This window comes from Carassius carassius, chromosome 9 (assembly GCF_963082965.1).
Source record: "Carassius carassius chromosome 9, fCarCar2.1, whole genome shotgun sequence".
Classification (NCBI taxonomy): Eukaryota; Metazoa; Chordata; class Actinopteri; order Cypriniformes; family Cyprinidae; genus Carassius; species Carassius carassius.
Genome location: NC_081763.1, coordinates 32671144 through 32692232, shown reverse-complemented (window position 1 = coordinate 32692232; position 21089 = coordinate 32671144). Strand labels below are relative to the sequence as shown.

The window sequence follows — 21089 nt, the reverse complement described above, 5'->3', positions numbered from 1 at the left end:
GTCAAGAGTCCTGACAGAAACTATCTAAAGTGATGGCATCACAAGATAAACTGAGCTCTGACCTAATGCTGTAACTATATAAGGGTTTTAATTTCAGACTATATATATATATATATATATATATATAAATATATATATTCTCTAACATACTCAACATAAAAAGCCATATTTTCAACTGATTGACACATTATTACACACAGGATGAAGGGATGGAAAGAAACTGATGAATGCATTTTACTGTCCTTTTAAAGTTAATGATAATTAGGGAATTTTTAACTGTCCACTTGGATTAAACATTGGAAACAACAATTGCAGTTTGACAGCAGTTTACTGTCTATCGAATAGTAAGATACTAAGATGGGCAAACCACTCACACCAGAAGAATGGCAAGAATGTTCACTGTTCCTCTGTCATAGTTCAGATTTACTCACATCTACTCAAAATCCAGTTTAAACTGTTCAAATGTCACACTCCAGACATCAGTGTTAAAGAAAATACGGAACGGAATTAGCTTCCACTGTTATGCTGATGATACTCAGCTATATATCTCAACGAGACCAGATGAAACCTCTAAATCATCTAAGCTAACAGAGTGTGTTAAAAATGTAAAAGATTGGATGACCAATAATTTTCTCCAATTAAATTCGGATAAGACAGAGATATTAATTACTGGACCAAAAAACACTACACAGAATCTTGTAGATTACAATCTGCAACTAGACGGATGTACTGTTACTTCTTCTACAGTCAGAAATCTGGGTGTTATATTAGACAGCAATTTGTCTTTTGAAAATCATATTTCCCATGTTACAAAAACTGCATTCTTCCATCTTAGAAACATTGCCAAGCTACGAAACATGTTGTCTGTTTCTGATGCAGAAAAGCTAGTTCATGCATTCATGACCTCTAGACTGGACTATTGTAATGGACTTCTAGGTGGTTGTCCTGCTTCATCAATAAATAAGCTACAGGTAGTCCAAAATGCAGCAGCTAGAGTCCTTACCAGGTCAAGAAAATATGATCATATTACCCCAATTTTACAGTCTCTGCACTGGCTACCTATTAAGTTCTGTATCAGTTACAAATTATCATTACTTACCTATAAGGCCCTAAATGGTTTAGCTCCTGCGTACCTAACTAGCCTTCTACCACGCTACAACCCATCACGCACCCTAAGGTCACAAAACGCGGGACTTTTGGTAGTTCCTAGGATAGCAAAGTCCACTAAAGGAGGTAGAGCTTTCTCACATTTGGCTCCCAAACTCTGGAATAGCCTTCCTGATAATGTTCGGGGTTCAGACACACTCTCTCTGTTTAAATCTAGATTAAAAACGCTCTAAAAAATCTCTTTCGCCAAGCATTCCCATAATGTATCTTAAAGGAACACTCCACCGTTTTTTGAAATAGGGCTTATTCACATTATTTCCTACATTTAGATAGGTGGGCAAATGCATTTTTGTGTCAGTGCATGCATTGTTTTAGTTTGACTGGGTCGGCGTTAGCTTAGCTTAGCACAATGAATGGAATCCTTTGTTGCCAGCTAGCATGGCCTGAGTAAAAGTGATCAAAAAAAAAACCCACCTAATTACTTCTTGTGGCCTGCGTATTCACAACGAGTACAAATAGCGATCCAGATTAACACTAGGCGATTTCCTAGGCAGATATTGACTTGGGACTATATTATGGGGAAGCACAGGCGAAGCACTGCTACTTCGGCGCAGAGATATCACGCAACACATGAAATCCCACGACTTCCGTCAACATACCGGCGTGCAATGCGTCAAAAAAACAGAAGAAGAAGAACATACCGGCGTGACCTGCACTGAGTGTCTTCGCTTTTGGATGATTTATTTTGAGAAGTTACAGCAAACATGGTTATTACCTGCATAGCAAAAGGTTGTGAGAACAAGCAAAGGACATACACGAATGTAATGTTTCACAGAATTCCACCTAATGTGGAACTGAGAAATAAATGGCTAGCAGCTCTGGAGATCTGTAGTTCAACGCCTCTCAACAAAATAAAGCAGTATCGTGTTTGCGAAGAACATTTTGCACCAGAGGACTACTTTGAAAACACAGGAAGAACAAAGTGCACATGTAAGTTGTCTTTTATTTCTTTTCCTATATAACCTATATTGCCTGTGAAAACATCAACTCTATGTGAATACAGCTATAATATGGGTCGATCTATACATGCGTCATGATTAAAATAATCACTTACTCTGTGGACAGCTGTCCATTTGGTCCATTCGGCGTGGGGTGTTTTTTCCAGTTCACTTTGTCACACCGGAAAAAAAAATCGAGTACTGCAGAATGGATCAGCGCCGTGAAATCCTCTGTAGATGTGACACAACTTCGGGCACGCTCATCTTGATCTGACGTGTTGAGCCTGGTCATCAATGGCAAAAACATGTCCCACTCTCTACAGCATAGACACTCTATTTCCGTCGGCATAGATTGGCATATTCCCCCACATTCACACCACCAGTTCATGTTGGCTCTCATCACGCAACCTCCTCCTCCTTTCGTTCTATTTCCAAAGCATGCAGCTCTTTTTCTTGAAACTCTGGTTCAAATAGGTATGGTTCTGGTTCTTGACTGTCTGAGAAGTCACCCTCTTCGTCTCTCTCAAAATCATCGCCATTTGTGTACTGCAAGGAAAATAGCCAGGCAGCTACTATTCACGCCGGTATGTTGACGGAAGTCGTGGGATTTCATGTGTTGCGTGATATCTCTGCGCCGAAGTAGCAGTGCTTCGCCTAAGCAGCAGTGCTTCGTCTTTGCTTCCCCATAATATAGTCCTAAGTCAATATCTGCCTAGGAAATCGCCTAGTGTTAATCTGGATCGCTATTTGTACTCGTTGTGAATACGCAGGCCAGAAGAAGTAATTAGGTGGGTTTTTATAATTTTTTTGATCACTTTTACTCAGGCCATGCTAGCTGGCAACAAAGGATTCCATTCATTGTGCTAAGCTAAGCTAATGCCGACCCAGTCAAACTAAAACAATGCATGCACTGACACAAAAATGCATTTGCCCACCTATCTAAATGTAGGAAATAATGTGAATAAGCCTTTTTTCAAAAAACGGTGGAGTGTTCCTTTAAATTGTAAGTGTAGTTGCATCTGATCAAATGCGTATTCTTATTCTTTAGCTTGGGTTAAACTAATACATTTTACTTTGTTGGATGTCTCTATTTTTTCTATGTTCCTGCTGGGATTTACATCCCAGGGTAACTAGGATTCACACAAGCTCCAGTGTGGATCCAGAAGACCTGAGAAGAGATGATGCTGACCATCAGAGGACCTCAGATGATGCTAACCCTGAATCAACAACAGAACTAACAAATATTGCTACAAGTGTGACTGCATCATATAATAATTGCTGTTAATAATGTTCATCATCTGGCTGACTACGTCTTGTATTAATTTTTCTAAAAAATCCTGTCATACGTGCACAAACTGACAGTCACAATTTATAAGCTACTACTAAATATTGTGGAAACATAATTTTCTGTAAAGTTGCTTTGTAACGATTTGTATTGTAAAAAGTGCTATACAAATAAACCTGAATTGAATTGAATTAAAGAAATCCCGTCCCTTCCTCTGGTTTGATGCTGTAGTTACTCCAATACTCCAGCACAGACTCTCTTTAACCTCCATGTCCCAGTAGTATGTCCCTGAGTTAAACCCCTCTGAACCCAAAACCCAGTAACAATCATCAAATCTCTCTGGATTATCAGATAGGGGTTGGTTCTTACTGTATTTCACATTTCAGATCTTCAGACAGGAGGAGACGTGGATTCGCAGTGTTTGAATCCAGCATCACAGGAGCTGATGAGACACAAACAACTAGGGGTGTAACGATTCACTCGTTTTCTCGATGCATCGATTACAAACCCTGTCGATTCATATGCATCGATCCTGAAACATGATTTTTGAATCGTGAATCGCCGATCTTGGACAGTAATCGATTCAAAATGCTAAGAATCGAATGAATCCCGATTTCTATAGCGATTCAATGCTTTCAAAATGTATACAAATTAAATTAATACACGCATGAATTAATGGAGACCTTGAAGAGTGTTCGTGAATCGTGCCTCTTATCTGTCCTTCACGCGCTCCACTGTATGTGAGACTGTCACAGGATTGCGCTCGCGCTCCGTTCGTCTCTGACGCAGCTGACGTGTGATCTATAGGACTCGTGGCCAGTAATACTAACGTGAAGTAGTTTTACTTTTCTGTAGTTTGTCAATGGCTCTCTGCATCTTACCGACGGAGTTACCGGAGCCGTCGACAGCTGTATTTATTGCATGGACGGAGCAGAAATGTAAGTGTCTAAATCATACGCACAGATCCATTGAATGATAAATGTTTTTAAACAATGCGGATGAACCGAATATACGAAGGAAACGTTTAAAATTAACCACAGCATTAACAACGACCTTGAAATAAGAGCACGAGATTTATCTGATAATATGCATGAAAGTAGCCTAGCGTTTGTTTCATTAGCAAACAGACATCTGGCACGTTTTCTCTCAGAATCATTCGCTGATGGAGAGGAAAAGTTAAACAGAGATGAAGACGTTTTCACACTGAAAGAGAAGCGATCTCGCTCTCATAGACGTGCCAGGCTATATCTGCAGCTAAACTGAATAAAAGCAGAATGAACTGATGAAACCCACAAACAATTTATGAATGATGCAGTGCTAATTGTCATTTATTACAGTACAGAAACTATAAAGGATATTTTCTACCTTATTCTGTGCAGAAAATTTAAATAATTGCTAATTAAATGTAGCCTAGTATATAAAACAATCACAAAATTGCCATTAGGAAAAAACTATTGATTACAAATGATTGATTATTGTCCAGCAGTGTATTTGATTTATTACAGCTAATTAAAAGTAATTAAAAAAGAAGATAATTCCTTGTAAAAAAAATAAATAATAATAATTATAATAATAAAAATAATAATAATAATTATTATTATATAGGCTACATACATAAAATGATTGTATTTGACATTTCTGTCACTTCTGAAATTATAGCTACGCCCCTGGTGTGACAAAATGTTAGCTTATACATACTCATTAAGCTCTTTTTTTTAAAAACTTGGCTTACATACATTTTTACGTATGCCATGTCGCATCATTAAACTATCATTTAACAATGGACAAAAGGTTGTTTTTTCTAACCTATGGTTGTCTAACCATAAATGCTACTGTAATTTGCCCCCTGACTAAGCATTTAAAGAATTTAGTAGAAGCATTTAAATAATCCCGTGAATGCACTTAAAGAATGCAGAATCGAATCATTATAATCGAATCGAATCGAATTTAATTGTGAATCGAATCGAATTGAATCATTCTAAATTTGCAAAAATCGTTCTTGAATCGAATCAAAAACCTATGAATCGTAATTGAATCGAATCGCTGTCTTGTCAAAGATTCACAGCCCTACAAACAACAGCTGCTTTGGTTATTCACACATAATGCTAAAATCTGTAAATATTCCCCCATGCATCATTTCCAGTGTGTGTGTGTGTGTGTGTGTGTGTCTGTGTAAGATCTCCGATCTTACAGATCATTATAACATTTCCACATAGTAGTAGATAAATTCTCAAGATCTTTTATTTAGATATTATAAAATCATTATTATAATAATAAAAATGACTTGGTCAAAGTTTTTTTTATTTTATTTGACTGTATACTTTTTTGCAACTACAAAAATCACAGTCAAATCCAATGTTATTCTATGTGTGTAGTAGTGTGTTTATGTGTGTTTGCATTTGTGTCACTCCATTTATGTGTATTGTGCATTGTAGCTGATTTTTTAATTGACAAATTATGTAAGAGAGAGCTACTTGTGGAATGTCACTTTTTAATTTCTTATGAGTGCTTTTTGTGAGGGGTTTTGTGGGAGTACGGTGTCTAACTCAAGGCCACCTCAGTTATGGGAATAATATGTTCATCAGACACTCTGATATCGATGTAGTGAGAGATGTGAGAATGTAATGTCAGTGAGTGTGCTGTTTTAGGTCAGTGGAGGGAGATCAGAGATATTTTCTCTGTTAAGTTATAAAAAAAATTATGTACAGTTCACATAATTTAGTGGAATCACAGAACCTTTATTTTTGGTTATGGATCAACCTGAATTCCTCCTCCTCCTCCTCCTTTCCCTCGAGTACCATATCAGACTATTCCTAGATATTTTCCACAGAACCAGCTTCCCGGACAATGCTCGTTCTCGTTCTACATTGTGAGCATTAACACAACGTGCAGATCGCAGTTGTCAAGAGATGGTCCTCGGGGGGGATTTCGCCCTGTTTGTGGAGTGGGTGCTGGTGAGCAACGGACCCAGTTTCACCATAGGCCCTACTGAGGAGGACACCACCAGCCCCACTTCGGACTAAGAGCCCGGCCAAGTGTCCCCCCGCTGCACAGAGCAACAGCCAGAGTCAACCACAGACGAAGAGCCAAAGCCCACAACAACCAACAATCCATTGCAAGAAAGAGCGACAGAGCTGAATATCGCCCCGGAGTCAGAGCCTCACCGATTGTCTGACCAGCTGCAAAACCCGGCAAGAACACACATGATGGTGGATCAAACAGTGGAGAGCGAGGGCTCAGAGGAAAGCCCTGCCTACTTTACCACCGCTGAGGGTGTGCTGAGGCAGGATATAGTCATATGTATGATCTACGTAAACTCCACAAATGACTGTGAATCAGAATTCAACATTACACTTGAATAATGAATACAAAGACTACAGTATAAAGTCATTCCTACTGTAATATCTGGAGCTGCAGTTCTACAGTCTCACTGCCAGAAGATAGTGTGCAAATTTACATGAGAAGCACCACTATATTTATAACAGTTAGATGCAAGATATTTGGTTTTTACTGACAATGAAACAGATAGACGATGCATATACTTTTAATGTAGAATTTAGGGGTGCTCCGATCAGGATTTTTGAGGCTGATCACCGATTACAGAAAGCAGTATCTGCGGATACCAATCTTTTTAAAGCCTTTTTAAAAATAATTTATAACTATAAATAGTGATACTCCAATAAGGATTTTAAGAAATTCATTCAGGGCCTGAATTTCATTTTTGAAAATGGGGGAATTCCCCTCTTAGGTGAGTCTTGTGAGAGGGGAAGCAGCACGGACAGTGCTTTCACAGAAGATTTGTTTAATTTTTATTTATTTACACAGTACAGTAATACAATCTATAAGGGACATGTTTAAACATAATAAATATACGCAACACATTATTCAATGCTTTTACTTTTGCATTTACTTCTTTAGATATATTAATTTGCTCAAGCAAGTGGCTATCAAAAAATGTTTGGCAAAATGGTGACGTAGCATTGATTTTCACTGATAAAAATACAAAATAATTGTTGAAAACGTATTAAACACTGTTTGGAGGATGAAACATGGGAGGGTGACCCCACATACCTTGTTACTGTAATAATAGTGATTCTAGTAAGAAACAAAATATATAAATAAGTAAGGTGACAAACATACACAGACATGTGTCGTAATGTGACTGGTGCCATATCACAATTCTTGAGGAGTGAGCAGAATGTGACAAGTTTGCTACATAAAATCCAGTGGACTGATTCAAGTTAGACAGGTTGTTAAACAAGACAGACAAACAGGTTGTTTTTTTACCTTTTACCTGCAATGTAACTGACACCTGATCGAATCTTTTCCTGCTTGTTGGTAATAAGAAACTTACCGCAAGATGAACCCTTCATATACAGGTATCCTATTTTCCTTACAAATACCGTTTATAATTGTTATATTAAATGTAAATGTGTCATACAACAATAAATGATGAGTTTAGGTTTATTCTGAATATGTAATAAATGGATGTTATTGTTTTAAGAACAATTTCTCTGAAATCTCCTACTGGACAAAGAACAGTCAGATGTCATGCGTCGAAGAAGTTGATCGAATGAAGACTTAAGAAAGGGACAGAGGAGTGAAGTGAATATCGACATGTCCAGCAGAGTTGGCCAAGGTAAGAATCATAGACAAATATATTTCAAATATTGTTAACCAAATGAGAAAAACTACAGTAAAAACATTTTAGATTGTTCCTCGTAACTTTTCAGGAAATTTCAATATAGCTTCTTCACTACATATTTAGTTAAAATTTGCATTGTTCTTTTAATTTCCTCAAGGCTAAAACACCAACTCTGAACTGACTGTATTTATTAATCTGATTTCTCACTTTCACATTTCTTCTTGTAATAATCATCTGAAGATTTTGTTCTCTGTTAGTACATGCTACTGTGATTAGAGTCAAATTTAACATAAAACTTTTTTTTCATACAGTGGCTGTTGCTCAAAAACATGCTCTCAGGAGAAAAAGGAGTTGTAATTCACCTCCTAACTGTAAGTTTTTATATAGATGAACAAGTACATGGACTGATGTAGAGTGTATGGAAATAAAGGGAAATGTATTACATAATACAAAAAACAAGTTCACCTCCTAAAGGTGGATTTGATTTGTTTTATTTCAATCCAAGATGATAGAAGCATTTAGCATCATAACTTGTTGCATATCACATGTTTGTTTCAGTGAGTGATCTAAGGATTGTTCTTCTGGGGAAGAACGTGGCAGAAAACAGTCGAGTGGGAAACTTCCTGTTAGGACGAGCAGCGTTTGACAGTGAAGCTCCTCCAGGTGTTGTAGAGCGAGTCGGAGGAAGACTGAAGGACAGACATGTGACCATCATCAACAGTCCTCAGCTGCTCCAGAGAAACATCTCAGATCATCAGATCACACAGACAGTGAGAGAGTGTGTGTATCTGTCTGATCCAGGACCTCATGTGATCGTGCTGCTCCTCAAACATGAGCAGTGTTCAACAGAAGATCACAAGTGTGTGGAGAAGGTGCTGCACTCTTTCTCTGAGTGTGTTTTTCAATACAGCATGGTGCTCACGACACAAGAAACCAATGAAACCAATGACATCCTACAGAAAATCATTCAGAAATGTGCAAACAGACACTTCAGTCTTCAGAGGAGCAGCTCTCCTGATGATCTTCTGCAGATGTTTGAGGACATTGTGAAAATGAATGATGGACATCACCTGGTTTGTGCTGAGTATGAAGGTTCACAGTATCTGACAGTGAAACAACAGCCAATAGAAAGATGTGAGTTTGACAATATGTTTGTACTGATAAATGAACAATAATACTATATACAGTATAAATATATATATATATCATTTTAATCTTCTGTTATTTTCAGATGGTGTGAAGCTGAATCTGGTTGTGTGTGGAAGTGATGGGACATTAAAATCCTCCATATCAGAGCGGATCCTGCAGCAGACAGACAGAAGATCAGATGTGGAGCTTCATGGATATCAGATCAGTCTGGTGGAGCTTCCAGCTCTGTTTAACATTCGGCTCTCAGAGGAGGAAGTGATGCGTCAGACTCTCCACTGTGTGTCTCTCTGTCATCCTGGAGTTCATGTTTTCCTCCTCATTATTCCTGATGCTCCACTGACTGATGAAGACAAAGCAGGAATGGAGGAGATCCAGAGGATTTTCAGCTCAAGAATCAACAAACACATCATGATCCTCATAATGCAGGATTCACAGCATCAGACAGAAGAACTCAATGAAGAAACAAAGTCTGTCATTGAGAGTTTTGGAGGACGACATCATTTCTTTGGTCCCAGCACACAAGTGTCCACATTGATGGAGAAAATCAAGCAGATGCTGGAAGAAAACAGAGGACAGTTTTTCTCTGCAGAGACATTTTTGGAGGCTCAGATGAGAAAACTGCTGCAATTTGAAGAGATGAAGAAAAAAATGCATTCATTAGAGACACATTTTCTGTCCAAGGGTAATGAACACAACATCAGCTGGGGTTTTACACTATAGAGAAAGAGTAATGCCTAAAGTTTTGATTTTTTAACATCATTACAACCTACAGTACACTATATGTAAAGTTTACCAAACAAACCACTTAAAAAACGCCTAATATACTGATGTGGTAATACTAATTTCCAAACAGGGCTATTCAAAAGATAAGTCAAACTTTTGAAAACCTGTATTAGCCTAATGCATTTCTTCTTTTACAGGTCCAACAGACAGCCAAGATGATCTGAGGATTGTGCTGCTGGGAAAAACTGGAGTTGGGAAGAGTGCTACAGGAAACACCATTTTAGGAAGAAATGCATTTAAAGCAGAAGAATCTTTTCAATCAGTGACCAGTGAGACTCAGAGAGAAACAGTCGAAATCAACGGCCGACAAATTACTGTGATCGACACTCCAGGACTGTTTGATACTGAACTTACTAATGAGGAGATCCAGAAAGAAATCACCAACTGCATCTCCATGGTACTGCCTGGACCACATGTGTTTCTCTTACTGATCCCACTGGGACGATTCACTCCAGAAGAAGCTAAATCAGTGAAGATCATCCAAGAGACGTTTGGTCAAAATTCTTTAATGTACACCATGGTGCTCTTCACCAGAGGAGATGGTCTGAAGAACAAAACCATTGAACAGTGTTTGGGGAAACCTGGATCTCTTTTGATGAATCTAATAGAAGCTTGTGGAAACAGATACCATGTGTTCAATAATAATCAGACTGAAGACCGAACACAGGTGTCTGGTCTGCTGGAAAAGATAGACGCCATGGTGGAAGCAAACGGTGGGAGTTTCTACTCATGTAAGATATTCAGAAAGATGGAAAGAGAAAAACAAGAACAACAAATGAAGTTCTTGATGGAGAGAGTGGAGCAACTGAACAGAGAAAGAGAAGAGCTGACAAAGAAACACGAAGAAGAGAAAGAAAGAATGCAGATGATGATGGAGGAACAAAGACAAAATCATGACAAAGAGATGAAGAGGAGTGAAGAAGAATTTAGAGAGAGAGAAATACAATATAAAATGGAAATGAGAAGAGAACGAGAGGAATGGGAGAAACAGAAAAAACAAGATGAAAGGATGAGAAGAGCTGAAGAGGATGAGACAAGAAGAGAGAAGAAACAGAGAGTGTGGAATGAATTTAATCAAAGATTTAAACAAGAGAAAGAGAGAATGAAACAAAAGAAATATGATCTTCAATCTAAACAAGAAGCAGAAGAAAACATGAAGCTCCTAATGGAGATAGTGGAGGAAATGAACAGAGAAAAGGAAGATCTGATGACCAAACTAAAAGAAGAGAAAGAGATTATGAAGACGATGATAGAAGAAGAAAGACAAAACCATGACAAAGAAAGAAAGAGGAGAGAAGAGAAACTCAAAAGAGAAATAACAGAACAAGAGGCACATCAGAGAGAAATAAGAGATGAGATGAGACGAGAACGAGAGATGTTCGAACATGAAATTGAGAAAATGAGGCAAGAGAAAGAGAAAGTTAAAACAGAAAGAGAAAAACTTCAAGTCCAATATGACACAGAAATAGATAAACTGATGAATAAACTGGAGACTGACAGACAGAACCAAGAAAAAGAGAGAAGGAGAAGAGAAGAAGAATTTAATAAGAGGGAAGAACAATACAAAACACAAATAAAAGAAAAGGAGAAGAAAGAGAGAGAGATCCATGAAACCATGAAGAAAGAACGAGAGGAATGGGAGAGACAGAAACAAAAAGAAGAAAAGATGAGAAGAGAAGAAGAGGATGAGAAACAAAAAGAGAGAGAACAGAGAATGTGGGATGAATTTAATCAGAGACTGAGACAAGAAAGAGAGAGAGTTGAAACAGAGAAAGTAGATCTTCATTCTAAACATGAAATACAAGAAAACAACATGAAGATCCTGATGGAGAGAGTGGAGCAAATGAACAGAGAAAAAGAAGAAATGATGAGAAAACTAGAAGAAGAGAGAGAGGCCATGAAGATGATGATAGAGGAAGCAAAACAGAACCAAGAAAAAGAAAGAAAGAGAAGAGAAGACGAAGATAAGAAGAGGTGGGAGCGAGAGAAACAGATCTCTGACGAACAGTATCAGAGACTCAAGAGGGAAATGGAGGAAGTGATCAGAGAGAAAGAAAGAGTAGAACGAGAGAGACAAGAACAACTAGAGGAGTTTGAGAAGAGACTGAAAGAAGAAAGAAACATGATAGAAGACCAACAAAAGACGTTTGAAGAAAAACTCCAACTACTTGAAGAACAGCATGAAGAGAAACTAAATAGAAGACAGTTGGAGATGAAAGAGGAAGTACAGGTGAGTTTTTAAAGAAACCTTAAAAACATCAATCCACCTTATTTTGCAATGCTGAAGTAAGCGGTTTTCTGTGAATGTGCGAGACTTCCTGTTCATTAGCCGCTGTAGGGAAATAGCAAAGAGAATAGCAAATAAAAATAGCTAGTAGTAAATGATACCACAAGCCAGAGCCATAAAATTGGAAAAATGACCATACCCGTTCTTATGGGAATAATTAGGTGGACAGGAAAAATTACAAAATTAATTGTGTTAGAATAGTAAGTGGTGCTATGTGGTTTAAACACACTTATCATTAAAATTGTGAGAAAGCCAAGATGAAAAGCCAGATTTGTTTAAAACAGAACTGGAAAACACTGTTTAAAGATGTATAATTGTTTTGTCTACTAAACAGAGAGAAAAAACAGACACAGACACAACAGGAGCCAGTCCAGATCAACACTTTCAAAAGGAAAAGACTGAAAGAGAAAAAATAGAGCAACTATTTCACAGACTTCATCTCGACGAGAACAAAAATAAACTGAAAACTGTAGAAGTTCTTCAGTTAACTGCTCATTTATTAAAGGCCCATAAGTCTTGTGCTGAGGAGAAGCTGGTTTGGATTTTCATAAAAAAACTACTGATGATGAACTACAGAGCAACATACACTTATGTTGAAGATACCAATGGACAGCATGATTCACAACAAAGAGATAGTGATGATTTGAAAGAAATGTCCATGTCTAATGAAGAAACAGGCCAATCTGAGCGAATTCACCCAATGGATGTTCAGATGGCAGTGTTTCATTGTGCTGATGGTTTCCTGAAGCAGCTGATGGTCACTAAACTGTCCCAGTGTCAGTACGCTCTGCCTCTACTTGTTCCTGATCCATTCACTCAACAGATTGAGTTTCCTCTCTGGACGTTCAGACAAATCAACAAGAGCTGGAAGATGACCAACACCAACAATGAAATCATCAGTCAAACCCAGACCATCTACAAGGCAGAAACTCCAATGGTGTTTTTCTTCAGGTTTGGCTCGGTGTCTTCATCCAAGTCTCAGCTGATGAACAGTCTGATCAATGAGAAACACAACACGTTCTTCCACAGGAACTGTCCCGGCAGCAGCAAAAACAGAGTCCTGATGGATGGAGTGGTGGAGATTGCCTGGTTCTGCCCTTCTGGAACAAATGATGATAAATTCACTGACTGTGTTGCATTCTGTAATCTACACGGTGACGCAGGAGACCATGAGAAACAGCTAGAGATCCTCACTGAAATGGCCTCAGTCAATGTTGTTCTTTTACCACAACTTGACAGGAATGAAAGCGTTAAAATTATCCAAAATCTGTACACAAACAAAAAGCCACTCATTTGTCTTCTTACTGAGGATGAATCTACTGTAACAGAGATTAATAACACAAAATTCAAAATCGGTCTGAAGGAAAGAAGTAATTCAGATGCATCTGAAGAACTCAGGAGAGCTATAAATGATTGTCTGTCAGAAACTTCTTTCACTTTCAGACTTGAAGATGTGTCCAAACACTCAGACATCAGAATAAATGAGGAAGATGATGATGACTGCAGGAAAGGAAGAGAAGCAGCACAGCAGATGATGAGTTTACTGGAGAAGAAAGATCTGAGAGAAATTAAAGAATCATTTCTGCCTCATCAGGGGAAACTGTGGCATCAGTGGAGTCAGATGAACAAAGAACTACATCGACCTCGAGCGGATGAGACAGAAATGGACATCAGCAGAAAACAAGCCAACCTCACGAGATTACGTGAGCAGCAGCATGCATTTAACTTAAGTACTTTTATACAGTTCTTTATTAAAGAATTTAACTTGCTTGCTGAGAATAAAATCTACTTTCTAAAATGGCTTGAAATCTTCCTGGATGAATATATTTCAATGGATATGTCTGTTCTTCATCAGAATTATGATGAACAGTGGTCAGCAGTTGTAAAACTGAAAGAGAAGAATTATAAACCTGAACAACTCAAAACGGAACAAGAGGAATTTGAGAGAATATATGAGGAAATTCAAATGGCGGGCTTTGGTTTGGAGCACATCATGAGGGAGATCGGTCAGATCTATGAATCATGTTCATCTGTGAAGAAGAACAAGAAAGACCTGCAGGTTCACTTCTCTTCTCTCCCGAGTCTTGCAGCTGAGATGATGATCTCTGGATTTCCACTGGAGCTGATGGATGGAGATGCTGCTCATGTTCCTGTGATCTGGGTCTCTGCTGTTCTAGATCAACTCATCCAGAAACTGGGAGACCAGAGAGTCTTTGTGCTGTCAGTTTTAGGGATTCAGAGCTCTGGGAAAACTACCATGCTGAACATCATGTTTGGACTCCAGTTTGCCGTCAGTGCTGGGAGGCGCACCAGAGGAGCTTTCATGCAGCTGGTCAAAGTGTCAGACGAGAAGAAAACACAGATGAACTTTGACTATATTCTGGTTGTGAATTCTGAGGGTCTTGGGGCTCTAGAACAGTCTGGAAGATCAACAAGAGATCATGACAATGAATTGGCCACATTTGTTGTAGGTCTTGCAAATCAAACCTTGATCAGTATATTTGGAGAAAACCCATCTGAGATGCAGGACATTCTTCAGACTGTTGTTCAGGCCTTTATGAGGATGAAGAAGGTCAGACTGAATCCCAGCTGTGTGTTTGTGCATCAGAACGTCTCAGACGTCACAGCTAGAGAGAAAAACATGGAGAGAAGGAGACTACTGCAGGAGAAACTGGATGAGATGACAAAAAATGCTGCTAAAGATGAAGGCTATGATGCGGAATGTTTCAGTGATGTCATTAGATTTGATGTTGAGAAAGATGTGAAATATTTTGCTCAGCTCTGGGAAGGCGGCCCACCAATGGCACCACCAAACCCAAACTACTGTGAGAACATTCAAGAACTAAGGGAAACTATTGAGACTTATGCATCAAAATCACATGGAATGACGCTGACACACTTAAAAGATCGTGTTAAAGATCTTTGGGATGCTTTACTGAAGGAACAATTCATCATCAACTTCAAAAAATCTCTGGAGATTTCAGCCTACAGGAAACTGGAGACCGAATACAGCAAATGGTCCTGGAGTCTGCGCAGTGCCATGATGGAAACTGAGAACAAACTGCACAATCAAATAGAAAATGAAACAATTCATGAAGTTGAGGAAACTAATCTTCAGAGAGAAATGAAGAAGACAAGTGAACAAGTGACAAAATCAATGTCTGATTTTTTTGACAAAGACACTGACGCTGAAATACTGATTCAATGGAAAACATCATTTGAAATCAAAATCAAAGAACTTCAGGAAAACATTGTGAGAGAAACAAAGAGGAAATTAAATCAGATTCTTCAGCAGGAAGACCTGAAGAAAAAGATTGATGCTCAGAGGACACACCATGAAAACACTCTCATTGAAAAGAGCAAAAAACTTGCCTTAGAATTCAAAGATAAAACAAGTGATGCAGAAATACCGAAGAAAGAGTTTGATTTGTTTTGGAAACAGTGTGTGAAGACGATCATCACAGAGAGTCCTCCAATCAAAGACATTGACATAATCAGAGATTTGAAACTCCTTCTCAGTGACATCTATAAAAGTGTTTCTGTGGACCAACGGATGGAGAAAAGTGAGAACAAGGATGTGTTTTCTGTACCGAGTTATTCAGATTATGTACAGCTGAAGAAATCCAGTGGATTTACAGGATCAGGAACAAACATCCGCAGATCAACTAAGAAGTTTGGTGACAGTCTATCAAGAGAGGATGAAGCCCAAATAAGATCATTAGTAACAGACATTGCTCAGCATACAGACTCAATGATCATGTCATTTAACATTTCAAAGATGGGCTACAACATCAGATGCATTCAACAAATCACAGATTACATCAAGAAGATGGTAACAGAACATCAGGAAGGACCAGTGAAATATGTGTTCAAGAATGAATTCTTCAGGGATTTGGTTCTTTCTATCTGTATGAGAGCAAACAAGATGATCACTGACCAACACAGACTTTTCAAGGATGCCAATGATCCTGCAATATATGTTAAGAAGAAGAGAGAAGAGTACTATAGTAGTTTTAAAAAATACTGTCATGAAGCAACATCAGTTACCATTTTTGGTGAGATCATCTGTCAGAAACTGAAAGAGCCCATTGAGCAGAGTGTCTACAAGCAGACTGCCAGAGATTTAGCAGATGAAATCAGAATAAACTGTGAATCACTGAATGGAAACCGATCAAAACTGGAGAAATACATCCTGAAGACACTGGCAGAAGAGAATGATTTTGACAAATACATGAACTACATTCATAATCCCAGAGATCACTTCAAGAGTTTCATCAGAGATGAAGTCAGTCGGTACATCACTGGTAAGTTCAGTCTCAGTGTTTTACCCAAGATGAAGGAGAACATTAAATTCCTGCAGCAGAAGATCATGGAAGCAGCTCATGAATCTACTGAAGGTGTTCAAGAGAACAATGGAAATGTTGGTTTTTGGTTGAAGAGCTTCACACAGCAGCTCTCAGACGTGTTGATCTTCTCTGAGAAAAACCTCAGTGGAGTGAAAAATGATGATGTTGAGGATTTCAGCCTCCTACAAAATGCAATAAGAGATAAACTTCCTGATGTAATATCTGAGATCAGCCTCAGATTCAACACAAAGGCTTTTCCCAAGAATCTGGACTATAAGTTCAGACCAGATGAGCTTCTGAGTGATCACTTCTGTCAGTGCTGTTGGGTTCAGTGTCCATTCTGTAAAGCTACCTGCACCAACACCATAGAAAACCATGATGGAGATCACAGTGTTCCTTTCCATCGTGTTATTGGACTAAACGGGATGCATTACAAGAATACAACAAACTTGTCTACTAGCATCTGCACATCAGCGGTAGCAAGCAATCGATCTTTTTATCCCGATACCTCAGATGATAACGTCCTCTGGCAACAATACAGGACAGCAGGAGGGGATTATGCAGACTGGAGCATCACCTCTGACCTCTCTGAGCTGCCGTACTGGAAGTGGTTTGTGTGCAGATTCAAGAAAGATCTGGAAAAATACTACAATAAAACATTTGAGGGGAAGGGGAAGATACCAGATGAATGGAGAAAATGTTCAAAACAGGATGCTATTGAAAGTTTGGATCAATATATTTGAGGAAATAGATACAGAATGAGACTGCAACATTGGATTCTTCTCAGATCACAGTTAGAGAAGAATTTCAATTTCAAATCTCAGCTAATACTTCGGATACAAGATGCTGAGTGACAAGACCTAGTTCCTCATACAAGCATCTGCAAAACGATTTGCGCTTCAAAACATCATTTTTACAGAACACACTTTTTTTTTGACAAAAATATAAAGCTCCAAATTTTCAAATAAGGCTATTTTTGATAGAATGTCATATATGACCATGAACGTATATGAGTGTGAATATGTAAATCTGGGGCAGAATAGTGTATATAATACTTTTGGATTCAGTGTCCATTCTGTAAAGCTACCTTCACCAACACCATAGAAAACCATGATGGAGATCACAGTGTTCCTTTCCATCGTGTTATTGGACTAATATATATATATATATATATATATATATATATATTTATTATGTGCCACTTTGATTTGACGTTATAAACTAAGAATGCAAATATCCCGTTCATATGTGAAATTACCATTGTTATGAAAATAGCCAATAATCTGCCAGCTGAGAAACAGTGTTAATTTTGATAGGCATTTTAATTAACAATTTGATTAATTTAGTCTTGGTCTAAGACTATTAAGCCAAAAATGCTTAATAGTCTTAGTCACATTTTAGTCGTTTAAGTCTTTCATAGTTTTAGTCACGAAAAGTCATTGCATTTTTGTCAAAACTTGTCATTACTTTTAGTCAAACTGCATTTACCAATATTTATTTTGGTAGCTATTTTATATGTAGTCTTCAAACTAAAATAGTCATTAATTTTTCTCTCTTTAGACAAAATCAATTAAGCTTATGAGAAATTTGAATCAAGGACTGAATTTGGAAGAACTTGAACAAATTTTGACAATTTTCATTTTTGGATTAACTAGATACAGTAGGTTTATTTAACATGTTTATTTAATATCTTTTGTTTTCATTAATGTTTTGTTGGTTAACATTAATGACACGGATAGATACTGTCTCTTTAAGATAGAAGGCATGCATGTAGTACTGACACACGTTTAGTTTTCACCCATCTGTTTACATTCACTTAATCCAAAATTGACTGTGTTTACGTGAGATACTCTAAACATTACATTTGGACTGCTGTGTGTGTATTTGAGTACTGAGCTCACTGATTGTGAGCTTTATGAAAACTAAAGAAGTGGAGCATGTGCAAGAGAGAGAGCACTTCTATCATCATGATTCCCCCTATCCTGCTTTCACTTAGTTTGTGTCATATGATGTTGCTAAAAATTGGAGAATTGGAGAAACGACAAACAACAAGGGCTACTCTACACTGCTCAAAACCTGCGTTTGAACCATCAGTGGCAAATCCTGCACACACCTGAATATTTGGGTTGGACTGCTCTGGAACAGTGTTTTAAATACAACCTAACCACTGATTTCTAATGTGTGTCCTCTTTTGGAAGGCCAAACAAAGTATTTCCACTTTCACAACAAAACACAGCATCTACACAACATGGCGGCAGCAAGAATACTACAGCAAGAATAAACGTTACCTTTGCATGAACATTTGGGCAACGTTATGCAAATCTTCCCACATTGTGACATAGACATGTGGGGGCGTGTTTAAGCGAGGGGGTCATGGTTGAGTCTTAACTTTTATAAAGAATATCTCTTTTGGTTTTAGGGTTTTGTCTTTGCAATGGATTTTATCTATTCACAAACAGCTTGTTACACTTCAAAGAGAAAAGAAAACTTTAAATCGTATCATATGAGCCCTTTAAGTTAATCGACAATGAATTGTGACTCATCATAGCATGGTTCAGTGCTAAACCAAAGAAAATGTTGTTAATGGATCTAATTTATTCAGTTTTTCTAAATAATTTTAGAGAAAATAATAATTTATTAAGATTGCTAAAACCACTAAAACATATATTATTAAAATCACATAATGCTGTAATCAATAGATCATACAATGCTCTGTTGTCTTATGTAAACAATGAATTTACTAAGTAAGAATAAAACAAAACTTAATAACATGTTTGTTTGTGTTCTAGTATCATTGAAGTCCTGGTCAAATACTGTATAGAGATCAACAGCTGAAAGACAAAATGTTCTGATCCCTCTCTAACAGATGAAACTTTCAACCAGTGTATGAACAGAATGAACATTAAAGAAACAAAGTTCAGGTGATCTAGATTCAGTTGAGACAGAGTGGAAATATACTGAACTGCACCCACCTGTTTCTCATCAATTATTCTTGGTTTTAACCACATGAAGTAAAAAATACATTCATAAAAAAACACAACTTAAAGCAGAATGTGACTTACACTGGGTGATGAGATTACCTTTGTGGTCATCTAATTGTATAGATTTAAAAACTCTAATAACTGATGAACATTGTTAAATTGAATCTTTAACAAATCTGAAAAATGAACATTAATTTCTCAAACTGTAAATTATAATGTTGTGATGCCTAACATAGAATTTAATATTACTGATATCAGTTTTAAAATCTTTATTATTGTTACTGATGTAATGATCATAATGATTGAAATATAAGGACTTTAGGCTAACATTAACATATTTGTAAATGAACAGATAATAATTAGGACATGCAGTGTTGTTTTGGCAACAATCTATTTATAAAATGAGTTACACATTCAGACTAGCACTGAAAGGATGTTTGAGTAAACGAGTGTCCCATGATGCTCGGTACAGGCGACTGTTCATTAAAGGATGTTTGTAATAACTGCAGGAGGACAGTAAGCATAATTAACCTGTAAGCACTAATTATCAGTTCAATTATAAGTCTGAATCCTCTATTTTAAACCATCTTTAGGATGTGATGTCACATCTGAATCCACAGTGCACTGATGGTAATGATAAAAAAACAAAAACATGTAATTGTATTTTATAGCACAGTATAACAGACAGCTTAGAGATGATCAGCACAAATGTTATTGCACAATCTGAGCACTAATTAATGCTGTTTATCAAGTCAAACATCAGTAGCAACTAAGCAATTTAACCAGTAGGTGGTGACACATGAGCATCTTTGGATTTGAACAACTCTCCGTATCACTGACTCGATGATTCATCGAAAAACAGTGAGTTGTTCATGGCCTTGGAATGATTCGTAAATTATTCATTATCAGAGGCTCAAGAGAGCGTTATGGATCATGAGCAAGCCACAAACAGTTGAAGTTAAAAAGTAGGAAAGTGAAAACTGTGTAGTTGGGAGTTTAGGGTGTTTTAACAAGGCCAGGAGTAAGAGGGAACTATTCCTCAAATTTCGCCTAGACTATGTTCTAGCACAAATGAACCCTACAGTGCAATTAATTACAAAACCACGTTTAAAGACACAAAGCAGTGCACATATAGAGTTACATTTATATTTATAAGAGCAAAATCGATTAATAAAATCGGGACTGACAGCGCTTGCCTTATCTCTGGTGTCCTACCACTGGAAAGTGACCGTTAAATTCAGGCGCGTGCACGGCAGACCAAACTTGTGCACGCTTAAAATTCAAACATAAATTTATGGTTTATCTCATGTCCCTATTCAAATAATATTTAAGTCACAAAATACAAATATTAGAATGAAACACTATTTACTTTATATATATATATATATATATATATATATATATATATATATATATAATTTATATCACATAGTAGCCTATAAATTATGAAAAAAATAATTATGCTTTATTATGAATGAATGGATTAATTAATGAGTCACAGTAGACGG

General features: G+C 37.4%; 1 protein-coding gene across 1 annotated transcript; it reads left to right on the top strand.

Annotated features, from left to right (window-relative positions):
- Positions 1-8007: 8007 nt before the first annotated feature.
- LOC132149757 (interferon-induced very large GTPase 1-like) lies at positions 8008-17629 on the top strand. Its single transcript, XM_059559162.1, has 6 exons — positions 8008-8029; positions 8594-9169; positions 9267-9866; positions 10105-11387; positions 11703-12197; positions 12589-17629. The coding sequence occupies exons 1-6, from the start codon at positions 8008-8010 to the stop codon at positions 17341-17343; spliced, it is 7731 nt and encodes a 2576-aa protein (XP_059415145.1). The 3' UTR covers positions 17344-17629.
- Positions 17630-21089: the final 3460 nt, after the last annotated feature.